The sequence below is a fragment of the Mauremys reevesii genome, linkage group 8, assembly GCF_016161935.1.
Source record: "Mauremys reevesii isolate NIE-2019 linkage group 8, ASM1616193v1, whole genome shotgun sequence".
In the NCBI taxonomy this organism is placed as follows: Eukaryota; Metazoa; Chordata; order Testudines; family Geoemydidae; genus Mauremys; species Mauremys reevesii.
The window spans coordinates 99,693,781-99,713,197 of NC_052630.1; the positions used below are offsets into that span (position 1 = coordinate 99,693,781).

Below are 19,417 nucleotides of genomic sequence, written 5' to 3' on the forward strand. Positions count from 1 at the left end.
CATGTGAACCAACAATAGAGAGGCTACAGCCAAAATAACCTCCAGCTTCGCAGTCTAGTACCCCAGAGCTGTACCATCCTATCCTAGTCCAAACCCCAACCACTATAAATGCATTATCCAGTTCGCCTCCCCCTCAATGTGGAGATGAATATGCAACAACCTTTGCCCCTTGAGGTACAATTTCCCATGCACTTCACTCCAACTTACTGGTTTAGATAAAGTAAAAACAAGCTTATTAACTACAAAAGATAGATTTTAAGTGATTATAAGGGATAGCAAACAAATCAAAACAGATTACCTAGCAAATAAACAAAAACGCAAACTAAGCTTAATATACTAGACAAACTGGATATGAATTAGCAGATTCTCACCCTAACTGGTGGTACAGGCAGACTTACAGATTCTTAAGGCACAAGCTGCATTAGCTTTATAGCTTGGGTTTCTCAGGTCTTCATACACAAGCTAAAATCCCTTTAGCCTGGATCCAGCACTTCCCCCAGTTCAGTCTTTGTTCCTCAGGTGTTTCCAGGAGTCTTCTTGTTTGGGGAGTGAAGACCAACAAATGTCACTCCCTGCCTTATATAGCTTTAGCATATGGCAGGAATCCTTTGTTCCAAAACTTGGTTCCCAGACCGGTTTGTGGAAAAATACTGACATCCCAAGATGGAGTCCAGAGACATGTGGTCTGGTCACATGCCCTTGCAGTGTTATAGCATCCATTGCTTACAGGCTGTCCAAAACGTTCACAGGAAGGTTAAGTTCTTTCAGGGTCCATTGTCTTTGCTGATGGGCCATCAGCCCTGTCTGGCTTCTTCATTGTTGTACCAGAAAGGCTAGCTGTGGGTGTAAGCACGATTGAAATACAGAAACATAGTCAATGGCCCTAACTTTAGATACAAATATGATACTTGCATGCTAATAGGATAATCATATTCAGCAAATCATAACTTTTCCAGTGACACCTCTTATGACCCATGTTGTACAAAATGCATCATAATTATGCCATAATCCTATCATCATAATATCACTGTGAAGAATATGGGGTCATTGTCACCAGGCACACACAACATGAAGGGATTTCTTTTTCTCTTCCCCTCTTTCTCTCCTTTTTCTTCTCTTTTTGGGCCTGGCAAACTAAAATGAGGTACTTATCTATCTGGTAGATAGGGATGATGGGTCAGAATGACCCTACTGAAACAAGGAGTTGCATTTGGCACTTTCCTGCACAAGAGAAAGCGACTGTGTCCCAAGGAAAGATTCAACTGTGCTTGTTCCCACCACTACCCTCTGGTGGTGGTTACACCAGAAGCAGCGTTAAGTTCTTTCAGAAGATCTGTAGGAACGATGCCAATGGATGCTACACTAGTGATGTCATGAACCAGTGCATACCACTGGCTGTCCTAGCTATTCCCCCTCCCCTGGCCAGCACTATCCACTTCTGGAGATGAACTGTCACCTTTGGGCCCACCACAACCTTCCATGGAGGGTTTTCTGCTCTTGGGGGGGCCCTGAACCAGAAGCTGGCACAGTGTAGGCCAACAAGTCAATAGGCCTTTTCAGTAGACTGAACCTGATGCGGCTGCATGGCATTCCTCAGTCCTCAAAGTACTGATCAGGGAAAAGCAAGAAAAAATAGTAATAATTTAATATGCCTTTTGTGTTTGGGGTGTGTACAGTGCTAAAAAGATATCTCCTCAGCTTCTTTGTTTACATTTGTTGGCTCTCAATTTGATTGTTGACTGATCATTTCAGCATTGCATGAATGTCAAAAAGAGAGTCTGAATTTGTCACATATGAAACTAATGTGAAGAGATCCATGATTAAATACTGGCATTAAAATACAACACACCTGTTCTGAGCCTATCCTAAACATTTTTTCCTTTCTTGCCTGAGGAGGAGACTTCTCAATGGATTACAGTAACACTTTTTGACAAGCTTATACTGGGTGGAGTTCCCATGTAATGACATGGCTCATTTGATGATATCTCAGTAATGCATTCTTTTTATTTTTGCTGTCAAAATTTATTACTGTAAAAGCATTGACTGTTACACAGCTGGTCCAACTTCTTCACATGTTATTTAAGTAACAGTAGGTCTAACATAGTGTTTATTTTTCTAGTTATGCAAAGTTAATGCTCTTGCTTTTGGATTAAACTTCAAGGTATATAGATTTTACCTACAATTGCTTGAAAAGGCACTTTATTTTTACAAATCCAAATTAAAATTTTCCATTCACTCTAAATTACCCTGAACTGACACTTCACTTTTACTTGCAAAAAAAGAATATCTGTCTAAGAACTTTTTAAATGGAAAAACTGTTGTAAAGAAATTACAATTGTCACTAAGCCTTGCCAAAGTGTGGAAATGCAAAGTCAAAGGCATTCATTTGATCACAGGTCACACTTGTTTTCCCTAGTTATTGCTATGGTCTGAGCGGGAAATAGCAGGTTTGTTTTCTATGTAATTGCTGGCTGGAGATTTGAATATACAAAAAAGAAGCCACGAAATACACCCTAATTTCACAGCAGAAGCTATTTATAAAAATATGTTCGTATCTGTGTTCATCCAGAAACTGTCTTTAAAACAATGATTCATTTGACCTAGAATAATATGTGCTATTTTCATAACTCTGTACTCAATCTCCCTACTTCAACATTACTACTCTCACAGGGGAAAAAAAACTACCTGAATTGTAAATGGCAGTTTTCTGCATTAACTACAAGACCTGAAATAGTCGGTAGATACTCTCCCATGCTGCCGACCAGGTTGCAAGCCCCAGATTTCTAGGAGATTTAGGCATTGTGGTATTCTGCATTGCAATGCCTAACCGATTTAGGAGCATACATCTCATTTTCAAAAGGGATTTAGGCACATAGAAAGCAAAATCCCATTGACAGTGGGATTTAGGATCCCATGCCTCACTCCCTTTTGAAAATAAGATTTATGCTCCTAAACCAGTTGTGTGTTGCAATGCTGAGTGCACCAACACCGAAATAAATACTTAAAAAAATCTGGGGCCAAATATCCAGGAGGAGCGGCTCTTGGGGATCCTTAATTTATAGTGTTTTTCCTAACTAATGCACAAAATTCAGCAGTTTGCAATGAGCCTTGCAGTCTCTGGTATGAAGAAGTGAGGTTCAGCTGTACTCCCTTCTCTTTATCTCTTCCCTCTTCCATTGTTTAGTCCTGTCTCCCCACCTTTACTCCCTACATTATTGCCCTTGCCAATGACTTGATTCTGATACCTTCGCCACTCTAAAATGAGCCATTGTCCAATTCTTTCTTCAGCAAACCCTTCTTTGGTGCTGCCAGTATAGTAACTACCTCCGCATATGTAACTGTCCCTTGTTCAGCAAAGTGCTCGGGAAAGGAGCCTTCTGTCATCTCGCCAGTGACTTGGTACACAACAGGGATTCAATTTCTGCATTCTAAAACAACCTGATTGGGACAAATGTGGGTTTTTTCCTCCCTAGTGTAATGTTCCATAGTAAGTTTTGCTAAAGGATTTCTCTCCTTTAAAAAAAAAAAAAAAAAAAGTACAGCAGCTCTGATATTTGAAAAGTCCATTTAAAACAAATGATCAACGCTAAATTGTTGTTTTGTCCTAGGTACCATTTATAGTGTAAGTATGTCATCTCATTTGTCATATGAATGTCATAACCATTGGCATCATTTCTGTGGTTCTCACATGCAAAATACAATTTTGCATGCACTTTTATATCATATGTATTTCACACCATATGTGTCTAAGTTATACAATGTACAAATCTGTCCTCTTCAATGAATCAAACTAATGCCTTCATTGCACTGGTTTGTTTAGACAAACTGGGTGTTTTTCTTAAATACTCCCAGGAATAGCCTGAAGCATTTGTAGTTTTTTAACTTCAGGAGTGGTTCAGTGAAATGAAGAGTTTATTTCAAATAAACTTTCAGCATTTGTAAATGCCACTTTCTGGCTTACGTTCCCAGAGGCAGCTCTGCGGGTCTGGTGCCCTGTGCAAACGTGTAAATCTCCAACTCATAGTCATCTACTCAAGTTTTGCTATCCTGAAGGTTTGGTTGTGATTACTCCTCCTTCCTTATGATAGAACTGACCCTGCTGGACAATCCATGAAGTAAGGTCTGGCACAACTCACTAAGGTAACCTCCATGCAAAACCAAGATCTAAAGTTAAATCCTGACCTCCTACATAACAGGCCACAGGAGTGCCAAAGTTAGATGAAAAACTCCACAGCATTAAGGCATGCTGATTTTCCACCAAATCATCCCATCAAAGGGGCAGAGTTTGCCATCCCATGTAATTGGAAGGACCATAGGAATTGCTATTCCAGATCAGACCAGAAATCCACCTAGACCTGTGTCTGACAATGGCTGCTAACAGATGCTTCAGAGGAAGGTGCCAGAAACACTGCAGTGGACAATTACAGAATTATTCTCATAGGGAAAGTTTCTTCCTGACTCTGCCTGTCACTTTGTGGTTGACTTAGGCCCACAAGCATCTTTTCTAAAAGTATTTATTATTTTTTTTATCCTGTCTAGTGTAACTTTGGGTGTTCTCACCCATATAATGTCTAATTCTTTTTCCGATTCCTGCTGATCGGTTTGTCTCCAAAATCTTGTAGCAGTGAGTTCCATAGATTAAATATGTATTGTGTGAAAAAATATTTCCTTTTAAATTTGTTGCCTTTCAGTTTCGTTAATATCCCCTTTTTCTTGTATTATGAAAAAAAGTCAACAGGAACACACTATGTAATTTCTCTAGAGTCTTCATTAATTCGGTGTAATTCTATTATGTCTCTTATTTGCTGCCTCTTTAAAATGAACAGTCCTGTTTTTTTCAATCTCTGTTCATATGGAAATCTTTCCAGACTTCTAATTTTCACCTGTGACTGAACTGCTTCTACGTCTGTTAAATCCTTTCTTGACGTGGGTTGACCAGAACCAAAAGCACCATTCTATGTTGGAATGTACCCAGGATTTATATAGTGGCATTACGCTGTTTTCATTATTTTTTCTAACTAATTCCTTATGCCCCCTAACACTTGTTTTGCCTTTTGGACCAACATGGCACACTGAACAGATGTTTTCCCTGAGCTCTCCACAATGGCGCTCAGGTTTTTTCCTAAGTGGCTGCAGTTCACTGAACAATAGATAGGCCTTCTGGCCCTGTCAATTATCCAGTACCCATAAGGGTGGATCTTGAGGCATCCATGGAGAGCTGGGGCAATCATGTGGAGTCCCATTGTCTCCATTCTGCTGCTTCCTAGATCTGCATTCACCATGGCAGCACAACTCCTTTAAATGTGAGTACCTCCGACTCTTTCCCATTGGGGTGGGGGCCTGGCAGCATGGAGCAGGCCTCCATGGGAGCTGACACGTTCTTTTTCATTTCAACAGCTCCAAATTCCTTCAGTTCGACTCATTGGCTGTTTGCGCCAATCTCTCTCCACCCCTTGCCCTCATAGCCCCATCTCTTCTAGCCTAATGCTCCATGCTTCTGCCCCTCCTTTTCTTCCTCTCGCCATTACCCCCTTCCTTCCTTCCTCCTCCCCCCTCAGTGTCCCCATTCCCTTCTTTCTACCCTCTCCTCTCTCTCCCACTCAGAATATGTTGGGGGGGGGTTAAGGATGCGGTATTAACCACCCCTTACTGATCACTTGGCTTGTAGGTTGTCTCTCCCCGCCCCCTTCGTCTTGCCTGTTCAGATTATAAATTCATCAAGGTAAGAATGGGAGCTTCCTTTTTTGCTGAAGTCAATGGAAGTCATGTGAGCTCATCCAAAAGCAGAATTTAGCTGTAAAATGGTACTTGTATGAGCAGAGGGTGTTTTGTTTTGTTGGTTTAATTCAGTTTCTTTGTATGTAAATCCATCCTCACTTGCCTGGATTTCCCTTTGCTGCATACATAACAAAGTGCCTGCTCTGACTTGTGTAAGAACAGTAGAAGAACCTCGATCCAAATGAATGACTCTTTTATGAGTACTGTTGTTGTTAGGTTTTCTTTCTGCAACACAATGGGGCTTTCTTTGTATTGCAGAAGCTTTTTATAGGATAAGAGAATATATTTTCTCTTGAGAGATCTTCATAAAAGAATCTTGGGGGAATAATACTGTTCCGTTCTCCATGAAAGAAGGGTAACTTAATGTAAAATCTTAGAGTTAACTTTTACTTGAGCTTAAAAGTAAGACAGATATTTTCATCCACTTCTTATTTGGTTTTTACTTCATTTTTTATTTTATTTTATTTACTAAAAAGAAGACAAGCTAATATTATCCCAGCCATGCCTGGGATAATAGCTGCAATCTCACTATCCCTTCAGTATTTTAAAAGGGCTTCCTTCTACGTAAGCTGTCAATTAAAAATCTTGTTATATCATCATTCTGACACCAAATGGAAGTATAATGACTTTTTGACATTGGATGATGTAACATTTCTGAGTGACAGTTGAACAATGAGAAATTCCAGCAGCTGTACTTTATATTCGAATGGTTAGCTTTGTGAATTGTACTATAATTTCCTCCCAATCTACTCGTGTATAGTCAAAGAGCTATTACACTTGTTTCATACAATTACTATTTTATTTTCAAAGAAAAGGTTTGCTTTACACAATTTTTGTGGCATCTCAAGCACCACTGCTTTTCCTCAATTGAGATATATGCGCACACATGCTTATAATATATAATACTATATATTTCATATGTCTGCTTACATAATGTGTGTGTATTAATGGTAATAGTAATGATCTCCGGTATGATTAAGATCATGTTTAAGATCTTGTTCACACATTATGCTTTTGAACCAGTGCAAGATAAACTGTCAGTACCCTAATTTTGCCAGCAGCCTTAAGTGAACAATATTGCTAGACTGCTGTCAAGGAGGTGAAATGTCACTTGCTGTTCATTGACTTGTGAAGCACTTAGCAAGTGTAGCTTGAAAAACTGAATTTATTTAGTTGTGATGCAAAATGGAATCATGCTTCCATAATAAAATAAACTTTAAAAGTATGATATTAAAGCAAAGTGTTTGAAAAATGTAATCATTGCTGTTTGTGGAACTTCATGCTCCACCATAATAGTGAAGAGAACAAAGCTTTTCTTAAAAATTCAAACTTATGTGGGAAAAAGTATATAGCTACTAAGTGAATCATTGAAAAATATTAGTGTGTGGTTTTCAGTTTTGCTAACGAGAAAAATCTGATTTTCAGCTTTACAAAATGGTAAAATATGCTCATTAAAATAGTTGCACAGGAATTTACAGCCAAATTCTGCACAGCTCCCATTGATTTCAGCAGGCATTGAGTACATGTAATTGAGACCAGAATTTGTTCATTAGCAAAGATTTTTAAATGGTGTACGCATTAATACACTTTGAGCAAATTTATCAAAAATTCAGCAATTTGAATTGAAATAACACAATCAATGTATTCATACTTTGACCTTACAAAACTTACATTTGTTTTTAAAAATTGATGCCTTTTTTCTCATAATTTTCAATCTGCAAAAACAATTTGGATGTGACTGCATGCTCAGTTAGTCCTAGATACAGATATATTGTGCAGACCTGACCCAGAATCCCACAGCTCACAGCTCTGTCGTGCTGAGAGAGAGATACCCCCATGAAATATCCACTGCTCGAAGGCAGAAGCCATGGGGTTCTTATTGCACCTCCTCTACTAACTGGTGTTAATATATTTGTAACACTGTTATTATTGACCAAGGCCTCCTATACCTACTCTAGGAAGCAGGCAAGTAGATTCCCCCACTTCATCCCCAAATTTTTAGTTTTTAACAAATAAGGTTGCATGCAGTATCTTCTGGAAGAGCCGGAAATACAACCAAGTTCTATGATATTAAAGAGCTACGTTTCATCCACTGTGCTCCACCGCCTTTCAGAATGATTGAGCCAAATATATGTGTTTGGCTGTGCAGTTCAGGATATGGGCATTTACCTATACAATTAATACATGAAACTTGACTCACTTTCACTCTTATTAATATCTAACTCATGTTCTGTTTCTCATGTACTAGTAGGAAATTATTTGATTTTGCAGCAGTAACAGAAGGATATTATTTGACTTTTCCCTTTAAGAAACAACTGGGTTTTTTTTTATCTTTATTAGTATTTCTTTATTATATAAACTATGGTTTGTATAATTTTATAACAATACCTTGTGTCATTGGACTGGAACTCAGAAAATCTGAGTTTAATAGCCAGCTCTGCCCCAGATTTTCTGTGTGACTTTGGCCAAAACATGATCCATCTGTGCCTGAATTCCAACGTAAATTGGGGTCTTACAAGGCAGTTCTCCACTAATGTACTCTTTCTTTGATAGATGAAAAAAATCATATAAGATTGTTGGTTTACAGGCACAGTAACACAACTAATAGTTTTTTTTTACTTTCTGCGCCCTTTCACCATTACACATTGGTAGCTCCTTTGACAAGTGTTTTCTTCTGGTCCTCTCATTACATTGTCATGTCTCTTTTGTTTTTGCTTTCTGGCAACAATGAGTCATCGTCACTGCTTTGTGTGATGTCTCTGGAGAAGAGACTTGGCTAGAGTAGTGAACTACATTTTAAATGAAAAGAACCCAATATACAATATGGAAATTTTATCCAGGGTGTAACTGCGAACCAGAAAAGTATTATAGCTTTGCCGGAATACCTCCTGACTTGTTTGTTCTTGCAAAGCAGTAGTAAAATCAACTATAGCCATGGTTCTCAACCTTTTTTTTTACCGAGGGACCCCTAACTTAAATACACAAACCTGCGGACCTCAACCAGAGGCAGCATGTAGGGTGGGCCCGGGGTGGCTCTAGCAATTTCGCCGCCCCAAGCACGGTGGCACGCTGTAGGGGGCGCTCTGCTGGTCGCCGGTCCCGCGGCTCCGGTGGACCTCCCGCGACTCCACCGAAGCCGCGGGACCAGCGGACCCTCTGCAGGCACGCCTGCGGGAGTCCACTGGAGCCGCGGGACCAGCAGACCCTCCGCAGGCACGTCTGCAGGAGGTCCACCGGAGCCGCCTGCCGCCCTCCCGGCGACCAGCAGAGCGCCCCCTGCGGCATGCCGCCCCAAGCACGCGCTTGGCGTGCTGGGGCCTGGAGCCGCCCCTGGGTGGGCCACCTGCCTCCATAGGTTTTTGCCTTCCATTTGGCCCTGCTCTCTGAGGTGCTGATGTAGCAGGGCAGAGAAGTGCTGTGTCTCCTTGGCTAGCTGCTGCCTGCTCGTGGAGTCAGTGGCTGTGAAGCAACCCCTTCTGATGGCAGGGGGAGATCTCTTTCTGCAGTGATGCTGCAGTTTTTGGTTGCGGCCCACCCCCAACCCAGACAGGCTGGGTGGCCCGCTGAGGTAAGTCAGGGGGTAGAAGTGGTGCTCCCTCTCCAAGCCCCACCTAGGGCTGAAGCCCAGTTTATTTTGGTCGACACCCTGAAACCTGCTTGTGGCCCCTCAAGGGGCCTCGGATACTTGGCTAAGAACCAGTGGACTATAGCATAGCACAAATATATACATAGAAACATTTTATTTGATTAGATCTCTTTTCTAGCTTAAAAAGTCTAGATGCTAGTGCTATCTAGTCTACCTAGGAATTTGACTTTAAGTTCCAAGTATGAACAGTAGTACTAGGTCTCTGCCGTGTAGTTGTTTACCTCTAGATTTAGGTTTAGCTATGGGATTTCACATCTTTCTATCAGGATCAGCCAGTCATGCATAATAAATCTTTACATTCCTGACATCCTTTTCATAACCCATCCTCTATGAGGATGTTCACTGCCAAGAATAAGAGGAAATAAGCTATTAGGAAAATTCTTGAAACTCATATCAGAATGCTTGAAAAAAAACCCTATAGTGTCAACCTTTTTGGAATTTCTTCCCTCTCATCCAGAAGACATAATTTAAAGCAATGGGTACTGTGCTCCATTTGAAAGAATTATTCAGTATTCTGTGAAATAAGTCATAGTTTGCTGTAAGTAAATAGATTCCATCTTCAGCACAAATAATTGTTTGTAAATGTTGTTTCCTGTTCTTTTTTCTTTGGCAGTTTTAAAATGCAAAATAAGAATCAATGTAGTATTTCTTACCAAAGTTCTGGTTTGGGATTTTGCATTTGTGGTGAGAGTTTTGGTAGATAGTTTTTTACAAACTTGAAACCTGCCTTTAGTTAACTTTTTGACTTTGATTAAGTAGTCTAATGGAATTACATTGTTAAGTTATGGCCTCTTATTCTTCTGAGAAAAGAAAGAAGCAGTAGTTTGCACCTGACCTTTCAGTTTTCCCTAAGGTACCACTGGACTTTGGAGTGACCTTTGAAATTCAGTTAGAGTTTGATGTACCAAGTTGCAAAAATTGAAAGTTAAAAAGGTTCTCTCTCTGAAGCAAATGTTAGGAAGGTTTTCAAAATGCCTCTCTTCCCCAGACTATGTGTGACTTGTCTTCTCTCAATAAGCTAGTTTGTGACCATTCTGTTTCTCACAATCTTAAGGTGAATTTGTGATATACATAAGGGAGTCCTCAATATGGCAAAAGAAGAGTGTTCTGCTTTCCATTATGACCCACTCTTCAAGAAGAGTAGGGAATAGCTTCTGTAATGTTCAAGAGGCCTTCTTCCCTTTTGAGTAAAGTACACCACCTGTTTAATTCGTTGAGGGACCCCCAATAACTGAATATCCATTTGTCTCATCAAGTTTCTTCTTATTTGGGTTTACCTTGTGTCCTTGTGTGTCAGAAGCACAGTATACTAGGGCTTCTAAGGAGCAAAAGTCAGGAAGCGTAGGAGGGGAACAAGTTATTCACAATGGCTAGAATCCTTGTTCATTGCTGCAAATATTACTGTTGTAACTTACAGTTCAATCCTTCTCAGCAAACTGATGGCTTCAAGCATCTTCTGTTAATCAGATGTAAAAAATGGAAGACTATAGAAAAGGCCTTGGTCCCATATTTATTAAGAAAAATAGTTCACTGTAAAATGATTTTGTTACACTCAAACTGGGAGTTGGTTACTTTTTTTTGGTAATTGTGTCTGCTTCTTGCTGGTGTATGCTAATGTAGAGCTCTTTTAACTGCCGATACATTAGAGTTTTGTTTGAGGTACTTCTTGGCATGTTTGCATGACATAATAATTACAGTTATAATTCAGACCTCTCCAATAATCGCATTTTAAACTGAATAGTTGCCAAATGTTCTTGAGAAAGGGAAAGGCCTAGGGAAAAAATGATCAGTTTGCAAAATTGTTTCCTTATGTACAGGAAAACTAGTAGATAAATGGGAACATTAATAGAATATACTTCTAAAATATAAGATACATAAATTATTAGGCACTGAGTTTTCGCTTCTATTAAATATAGGGAACAAATTATTTCTGCTTAAATGCTCTTGCAGGGTATGTCTACGCTAGAAAATTAGGTCGAATTTATAGAAGTCGATCTTTAGAAAGCGATTTTATGCAGTCAATCGTGTATGTCCCCATTAAGTGCAGTAGGTCGGTGGAGTGCGTCCTCAGTACCATGGCTAGGAGTGGTGCACTGTGGGTAGCTATCCCACAGTTCCCACAGTCTCCGCCACCCATTCGAATTCTGGGTTAAGCTCCCAATGCCTGATGGGGCAAAAACATTGTCGCGGGTGGTTTTGGGTACATGGCGTCAGTCGCCCCTCCCTCAGTGAAAGCAATGGCAGACAATTGTTTTGTGCCTTTTTTCCGTGCAGACGCCATACCACGGGAGGGATGGGGGAGGAGGGAAGCACCGGGCAGGGTGGTGGATGAGGGGAGGAGGGAAGGACAAGGCCAACTGCACTTCAAAACTTATTGAATGCCATGCTTCTTTTGCTTGGGCAGTCCTCTGGGGTGGAGTGGTTGGGTGCCCAGAGGTCCCCCTCCGTTCTTGGGCGTCTGGGTGAGGAGGCTATGGAACTTGGGGAGGAGGGCGGGGGTTACATAGGGGCAGCAGCGGCGGTCTGTGCTCCTGCTGCCTTTCCTGCAGCTCCACCAGATGCCGGAGCATATCAGTTTGATCCCCCAGTAGCCTCAGCATTGCATCCTGCCTCCACTCATCACGCTTCCACCATCTCTCTTCTTGCTCCCGCCACCTGTCATCTCGTTCGTCCCTCCTGTCCTTGCGTTCATTTTCTGCTTTCCTGGACCCTGACATTGTTTGCCTCCATGCATTCTGCTGAGCTCTTTCAGTGCGGGAGGACTGCATGAGCTCAGAGAACATTTTCTTGCAAGTGCGTTTTTTTTTTTTTGGCCTTATCTGCGCTAGCATCTGGGACCGAGATTATAGGGGTAGTTTTGAAACATTTGCAGCTGCGGGAGGAAAAAAAGGGAGAGTAGTGTTTAAAAAGACACATTTTACAGAACAATGGATAAACTCTTCCACAGTGAACCAAGCTGTTAACATTACATGGCACATGTAATGTTCGGTACAAGGTCGCATTTTGCCTCTTATATTGAGGGCCTGCTGGTTTGGTGTGAGAGATCACACACGCAGGGCAGGGCAACAGAATTCGGCTTGCAGGCAGCCATGGTAAGCGACAGTCTTTTGGGTTCTTCAACCTTCATAACATGTGGGAATGGTTTCAAACAGCAGTGCCCTCCTTTCCCATACCAAGCACCCATTGGGTTGGCCATTTAAAAGGAGGGGTTGTACTGGCCGTGAATGCATCCCAAGTTTTCAGGGCAAATTAACCATTAAACATGCTTGCTTTTAAACCATGCATTATATTTACAAAGGTACACTCACCAGAGGTGCCTTCTCCGTCTTCACGGTCCGTGAGCCTGCCTTGGGAGGGTTGGGAGGGTATTGGCTCCAGGGTGATAAACAGTTCCTCGCTGTCGGAGAGAATGGTTTCTCCACTTGCGTGCTCTCCTCATCCTCCTCTACCTCCTCATCTTCCTCGTCCTCAAAATCCTCATCCTTGTTGCATGAGACTACCCCTTGCAGGTGTCCACGGACAGGGTGGGGTAGTGGTAAGGGCCCACCCTAGAATTGCATTCAGCTCATCATAGAAGCGGCATGTCTGGGGCTCTGACTCGGAGCGACCGTTTGCCTCTTTGGTTTTTTGGTAGGCTTGCCTGAGCTCCTTAATTTTCACGTGGCACTGCTGCAGGTCCTTGTTGTAGCCTCTGTCCATCATGCCCTTGGAGATTTTTTCAAATATTTTGGCATTTCATCTTTTGGAACGGAGTTCTGATAGCACGGATTCATCTCCCCAAACAGCAATCAGATCCAGTACCTCCCATTCGGTCCATGCTGGAGCTCTTTTTCGATTCTGAGACTGCATGGTCACCTGTGCTGATCAGCTCGCCACGCTGGTCAAACAGGAAATGAAATTCAAAAGTTCCTGGGGCTTTTCCTGTCTACCTGGCCAGTGTATCTGAGTTGAGTGCTGTCCAGAGCAGTCACAATGGAGCACTCTGAGATAGCTCCTGGAGGCCAATACCGTCAAATTGCGTCCACACTACCCCAAATTTGACCTGGTAATGTCGATTTCAGCACTGATCCCTTCATCGGGGAGGAGTACAGAAATCGATTTTAAGAGTCCTTTAAGTCGACAAAAACAGCTCCGTCGTATGGACGGGTGCAGGGTTAAATCGATCTAACGCTGCTAAATTCGACCTAAACTCATAGTGTAGACCAGGACTCAGAAATGTCGGTTTTGTTAGCTAGGGTGACTGGTCATTAGGTCTTAATAGGGCTAAGCTCCACCAATAATGTCATAGCTGCAAAATATGGTTGTAGTGCAGAGTGCCTATTACCCGCTGCCACTGGGGAGCTTCTGGTGGGGCTGGAGCTGCTCCAGCCTCTGTAAACTGTAGAGAGAAGAGGACATAGCAGAAAATGCTGGCTTTGGTTGAGCTGGCCCCAAAGAAGCAAAGTACAGAGGTATATGAACAAGCTCCCTGCAGCCTCCAGTTCTTGGAGTCTCTGTAGTGCTTAGGCTTCAGGCAGCAGAGGAGGCACAATGCAGGGAACACAGAGATACGTTTCCTGCTGCTTCTGTTTCTGCTTTTCCAGTCCCAGTAACAAGTAGGGATGATTTCTGGGTTACGGGAATGTGGGGGCTCCTGAGTATGGTGGTGGTGGGCCATGGACTGAAAGAGGAAGAGTTCTGAGCCCCTCAAACTATTGCCCAATTTCTCTTCTCCCATTCACCTCCAGAATCATTGAGCATGACGTCTACAACTACTCTCTGGTGTTTTTCTTCCAATTCTGTTCTTAACTATTTCCAATCTGGTGTCAATTATCTATCCACCTGGGAAATCACTGTAATGATCTGTTCCTGGTCACATCTGTAGGCCTAGACTCCATCCTTATCCTACTTGACCTCTTGGTGACTTTTGACACCATTGACCACTCCCGACTTCTTGAAATTTTGTACTTAATTGGCTTTTATAACTCTGTCCTCTCATGGTTCTTCTATCTCTCTGATCATTCTTTTACTGTCTCATTAGGTGGGTCATCCTCCTCCTCTCTTCCCCTTTCTATGGGTTGCCCTCCAGAGTTTGTCCTTTGTGCCCTCTCCACTTCTTTCTTTATACCCTCTCTCTAGGTGCTCTTATCCACAAGCATGGTTTTAACTACCATCTTTATGCTGATGACTCACCAATCTACCTCTCCTCTGATGAGCTATTTTCTTTCATCCAGTCTAGTATGTTGGCCTGTCTTTCTGACATCTTTGTAAATGTCCAGTCATTACCTTCAGCTCAGCATGACCAGTGCTCTTGACCTTTCCCCCCAAGTTCTCCTCTCTCTCCCTTTTCTGTATCACCTTGGAAAATACCATGAAGGTTGCAGTAGCCAAGACTTGAAATGATGAGGTTGTGAAAGAGAGTTTTGGCTGTGTGGACAAAGAGCCAAGGCCAGATTTTAAAAGATATTTTGTAAGAAAAAGCAGTAAGATATAGCAATGGCCTGAATATGTGTGTCCAGTGAGAGGGTCGAATCAAAGATGATACCCAGGGTTGCAGGCCTGAGTCTCTGGGAGAATGATGGTGGTGTGCACAGTGATGGAGAAAGAAAGGAGAGGGGTGGGCTCCTTTTCCTACTCCTTTCCTCCACATCTCTACTTCCAATTGAAGAAATTACAATCCATGTAACTAACCAAGCTGGGCCAGTTCTTCCGCAGGTTCATTTCCAAAGTTCTTCACCCTACTGTCTGTCTGTGGCTTTGGATTGAAAGCCCTTCAGGGCAGGAATTGGCTCTTTTCCATGTTTGTACAGAACAACGGGGGTTGGGGCCTTTGGCGATACCATAACATTAATATTTAATAATAACGAACCTGGGGTGGAACCTGTTGAAGGCAAAGGGATTTTTACCTGATGAAAGAGTTGGGAACAGGCTCTTCTCTTGTAGGTTAAAATGGTGGGACTAGCCAGTGCCTGATGCCAACTTCATTGGACAGTGAACAACAAATCCAGCGTCTGAAATATAAAATTCATTTCCTGAGGACATCTTTTCCAAACCTACAATTTATCTAAACAGAGATAATTATACATTTATAATGGACCAATTTAAACACTGCATCAGGCAGATCATATTTGCTCGCTCTCTCTCACATGCACACTCATATACACACACGCACACATATGTATATATAAAAACCTAAAGTTTACATTGAAACACTTTTGTGGGCCTCTGTTGCAAGCAGAAGCAGAAGTAATGCAACCAAATTACTATTAAAACATTTGGTCTGAAGAGTGCTAGTGAGTATAGAAGAAACACAATATTGGTCTAGTAATAATTTGTTGTTTTTTTTATTTTATTTTAGGATGAGCGTGAGGCCAGAGAGAATGTGAAGAGAGAACAGGACGAAGCTTACCGCATTTCACTAGAAGCTGATAGAGCAAAGGTGTGTGCATAGTGAAGAATATCCCCTGCTGAGTTGGGAAATAATTTCATGAATACCAGGACATGCATGTCCTCACAATGGATGAAGTTCATCCAGCTGTGGAGAACCACACCACTTCAGCCCGATGTAGGGCTCTGCTTCCCTACACACCAAAGAAAACTCCTTACCAGCCACACAGGCCAACATACAAAGCCACATTGCGGGCAAGCCAAGAGAGAGGCCACAGATTTATATTTACGCAGATCCAGTGGCCCCAGTAGCCCACACAACTGACATGTAGGGTCTGTGGTAACAATTCCAACCAAGAGACTGGAATAGTGGCCATGGGACTGTGAGGCAGGCCTGCTCTGGGTTCCAGGGGAGGAGTCACCTTGCCATCTGTTCTGCACTTCCCAGTCACGGAGCATGAGCTCTCAGAGTGAGTTTCACCTTGTGTGACTAGGAATTCTTCATGGGTAGTTGCTTCTGCTCAGCACAGTCGTTTATGTACCTGAAGTTTGGAAATTCTCAGAATATGTGTTGCTCATTAAGCACACGTTTTATATAGTGCACTGATGAGGACATACACCGTGTTCTGATGACTATTTTCTTTATTGAGGACTGGGGGGTTCCTATGGCTTTATCATATAATTTAAATATGGCACATGCACATACTGGCCAAAAAGCTTGACCTGTGTAACAATGCTCCCTTTGGCCTTATGACTAGGATCCACTGCGGGATTAATTTAATATGTGATATGCTCTCTGTTAAGGAGCCTCTCTCCTGTCCTTGCAAGGAGGTGACTTGATCTAAGAGGCCTTTTCCATCTCTGACTACTGGATCTATATACAAATATATCGATTTTGAATGAAAACTTGTGTAGTTATTTGCAAATTTTGTATTATTCTATTGTTCCTTTATGTTCCTATTCTTGCTCCAGAATTAAGGGGCTTGTGTTCTTCTCCCCATCTGCATTCAGAGGGGAACATGCACCCCCCCCAAAGAGCAGGGGGGGAGGATACCACCTTTGTGGCATGCCCCCCTTCAGCCCCAGTCTTTCAGAAGCTCCTCCCAGTCTGAGGCTGTATTAATGCGCAACGTTTCCCCTACTGTTTGTGGAACCCAGTGTGACAGCTGAAGTCTGCCCCTTGTTTCTGGCAGGTCTGCACAAGCCACTCCTACCCCAGCAGAAAAAGAAACATTTGTGGAGTTTCCTTTCCTTTATGTGGGTAATGCAATTTGTTGCACAGGGCTATGGGCTGTCCCACTTCGCTGTCAATTGAATGTAAATGTGATGATTGTTTCTTTCTCTTGAATAGAGGGAAGCACAAGAGAGAGAACAAGCAGAGCAGTTCCGTTTGGAGCAGATTCGAAAAGAACAGGAGGAAGAACGTGAGGTGGGACACTTTGCCTTTTGGGGCAATTTCTAGAGTTTGTGTTGGTGGGATACCTGGCAACCATCACTCAGAGCTGACTAAGATTTTTGTGTGGGCATTCAATACCTGTGACACACTTTAATCTAACATGGATAACGTTTATAGATGGTTTTACTCTATTGAGTACAACATGGTTTTATGGCTTTTCCACTAACTATTCTGTATCATATTATCTGCTGCTGTTCCACTATCCTTGGGCAAGTCTGAAGCACGCTCTGCCTCAGTTTCCTTGTTTGTTACATAGATAACCTACTTCCCTACTTCACAAGGGCCTCGTGAGGTCTCACGCCTCATCTTTGATAAAGTGAGGGTTTGTATGCATTCAGGTCTCTTAGCACTTTGATCACTGTACTAAATAATCATCACACCCCTAGTGGAAGGGAGATTAATATTAGTGTCTCATTTTACACAGGAGGGGTATTGACTGAGTCTGAGAAGTTAAGTGACTTGATTATAGAATCATAGAATTGTAGGACTGGAAGGGCCTCAATAGGTCCTCTAGTCCAGTCCCCTGTGCTCAAGGCAGGACTAAGCAATAACTAAACTATCCCTGTCAGGTGTTTGTCCAACCTGTTCTTAAAAAGCTCCAGTGATGGAGATTCCACAATCTCCCTAGGCAATTTGTTCCAGTGCCTAACTACCCTCACAGGAAGTTTTTCCTAATCTTCAATTTAAACCTCCCTTGCTGCAGTTTAAGCCAAGAGGGTGTCAGCATTACAGCTGGGATTAGAATGCAAGAGTGCCGTACTCTCAATCCTTGCGTTAGGAACTGGGCCGTGCTATTGAGCTAGACCAAGACAGTCCATTGGTTGACTGGCAAGATCAGTTTAGCTGCATGCAGCTGGGAGAAATCTTATGATTAGTTTTGGCTCTATCCACTGCAAACCAAATGACTCATTCTATAGCCACATATCGGGCTGGAGTACCCCCCTTCCCCCGCAATTTAGAGGGATCTTTGGCAGTTGGTTTCCCAGGGCCAACTATGAGTAGCTGCAAGGAAGACAATGATTAATCTGTGAGTTTTAGGAAAAATCACAGTGACAGTCTCTCAGCCCTAGTGATCAGTTAACGTCGGTTCATATAATAAATATTTTATACACCTATATTTTATTATTTTATATGGAAAAGAACATACTTTTTAAACTATAAAACATGAGATTACCATTAACATTTTGAGTTACTTAAATTAGGAGTCCTGTGTCTGAAGCCCCAAACATTGTCTTTGCAGATACCATTTTTTAAAACAGAGTATCTCAGTTGGTTTTCATTTTATGGATTGATTTCTTTAATTTTGTGTTCAAATATCTTGGAGGCTGGTCAGCACTATGAGCAAACGGGTTGCATAATTTAATTTGGGGAATGAAGCAGTTTTTTAATGTTAAGATAAAACTAACCCAAAGCCCACATAAATCCCAATTATTTTCTTTGTACTAATAATGTAATTTTTAAATGGCCAATCAAATTTATCCTGAAACTTCTTTTAAAGAAAAGAAACCTTTAGTCTCTGACTGAAACCTTAAATGTCAAAGTCTGTCCCCTCAAAACCAAGGTAACAATGAAAATTCAAAAACCCTGTCATAATAATGATGCAAACTCTCCATTGTGATTAAATATATTGGCTGCAAGGGAAACTAATGAGGTTAAACATCAGAAAAATTAGGAGGTTTAAAAGAGCAAAGCAAGATGAATGAATTTAACTCTTCAGAATGTTTCTCAAAGCTCACTGCTAATGAGAAATATATATGTGTTTAAGCCACAAAGCCACAGTTTTGTTTACAAATCCAAGTCAATGAAGTACAGCACTAGTTCTTGCTGAACCAATAGCTAATCCCTTGTTACACCCATTCAGGGTCACAAAAGAGGGCAAATCAATCCTGTAAGAGGCATTGATGCATACCTGAGTGCAGCCCCAAACTGGCCCCTCTCCAGGAGATATGAGCCATCATACAGGTGTGCTCCATTCCCTTAATCTGAGTGGATGGATAAACCACACCCTGTGGAAACTACTGTTCCCCAAATGCAACTGCAGTATGAAGAGTTTGAAAGCACAGGTGTCTAGCAGAGATTCTGCAGGATCTAATCGAGGATGCCCAACTTTCCTGCTGCATATGGTCAGATTCAGCAGTGTAATTGTTTGTCAGACTGTGCCACAAGTGTCC

At 41.9% G+C, this 19,417-nt stretch overlaps 1 protein-coding gene across 3 annotated transcripts in view; it reads left to right on the plus strand.

Annotated features, from left to right (window-relative positions):
• The window catches only part of FAF1 (Fas associated factor 1), a 296,794-nt gene that overhangs the window by 248,032 nt on the left and 29,345 nt on the right, over positions 1-19,417 (plus strand). For all 3 annotated transcript variants that reach the window (XM_039484151.1, XM_039484152.1, XM_039484149.1), the window contains 2 exons: positions 15,762-15,842; positions 17,142-17,219. In XM_039484151.1, coding sequence (XP_039340085.1) covers positions 15,762-15,842; positions 17,142-17,219 — 159 coding nt within the window. The remainder of the gene's footprint in view (positions 1-15,761; positions 15,843-17,141; positions 17,220-19,417) is intronic.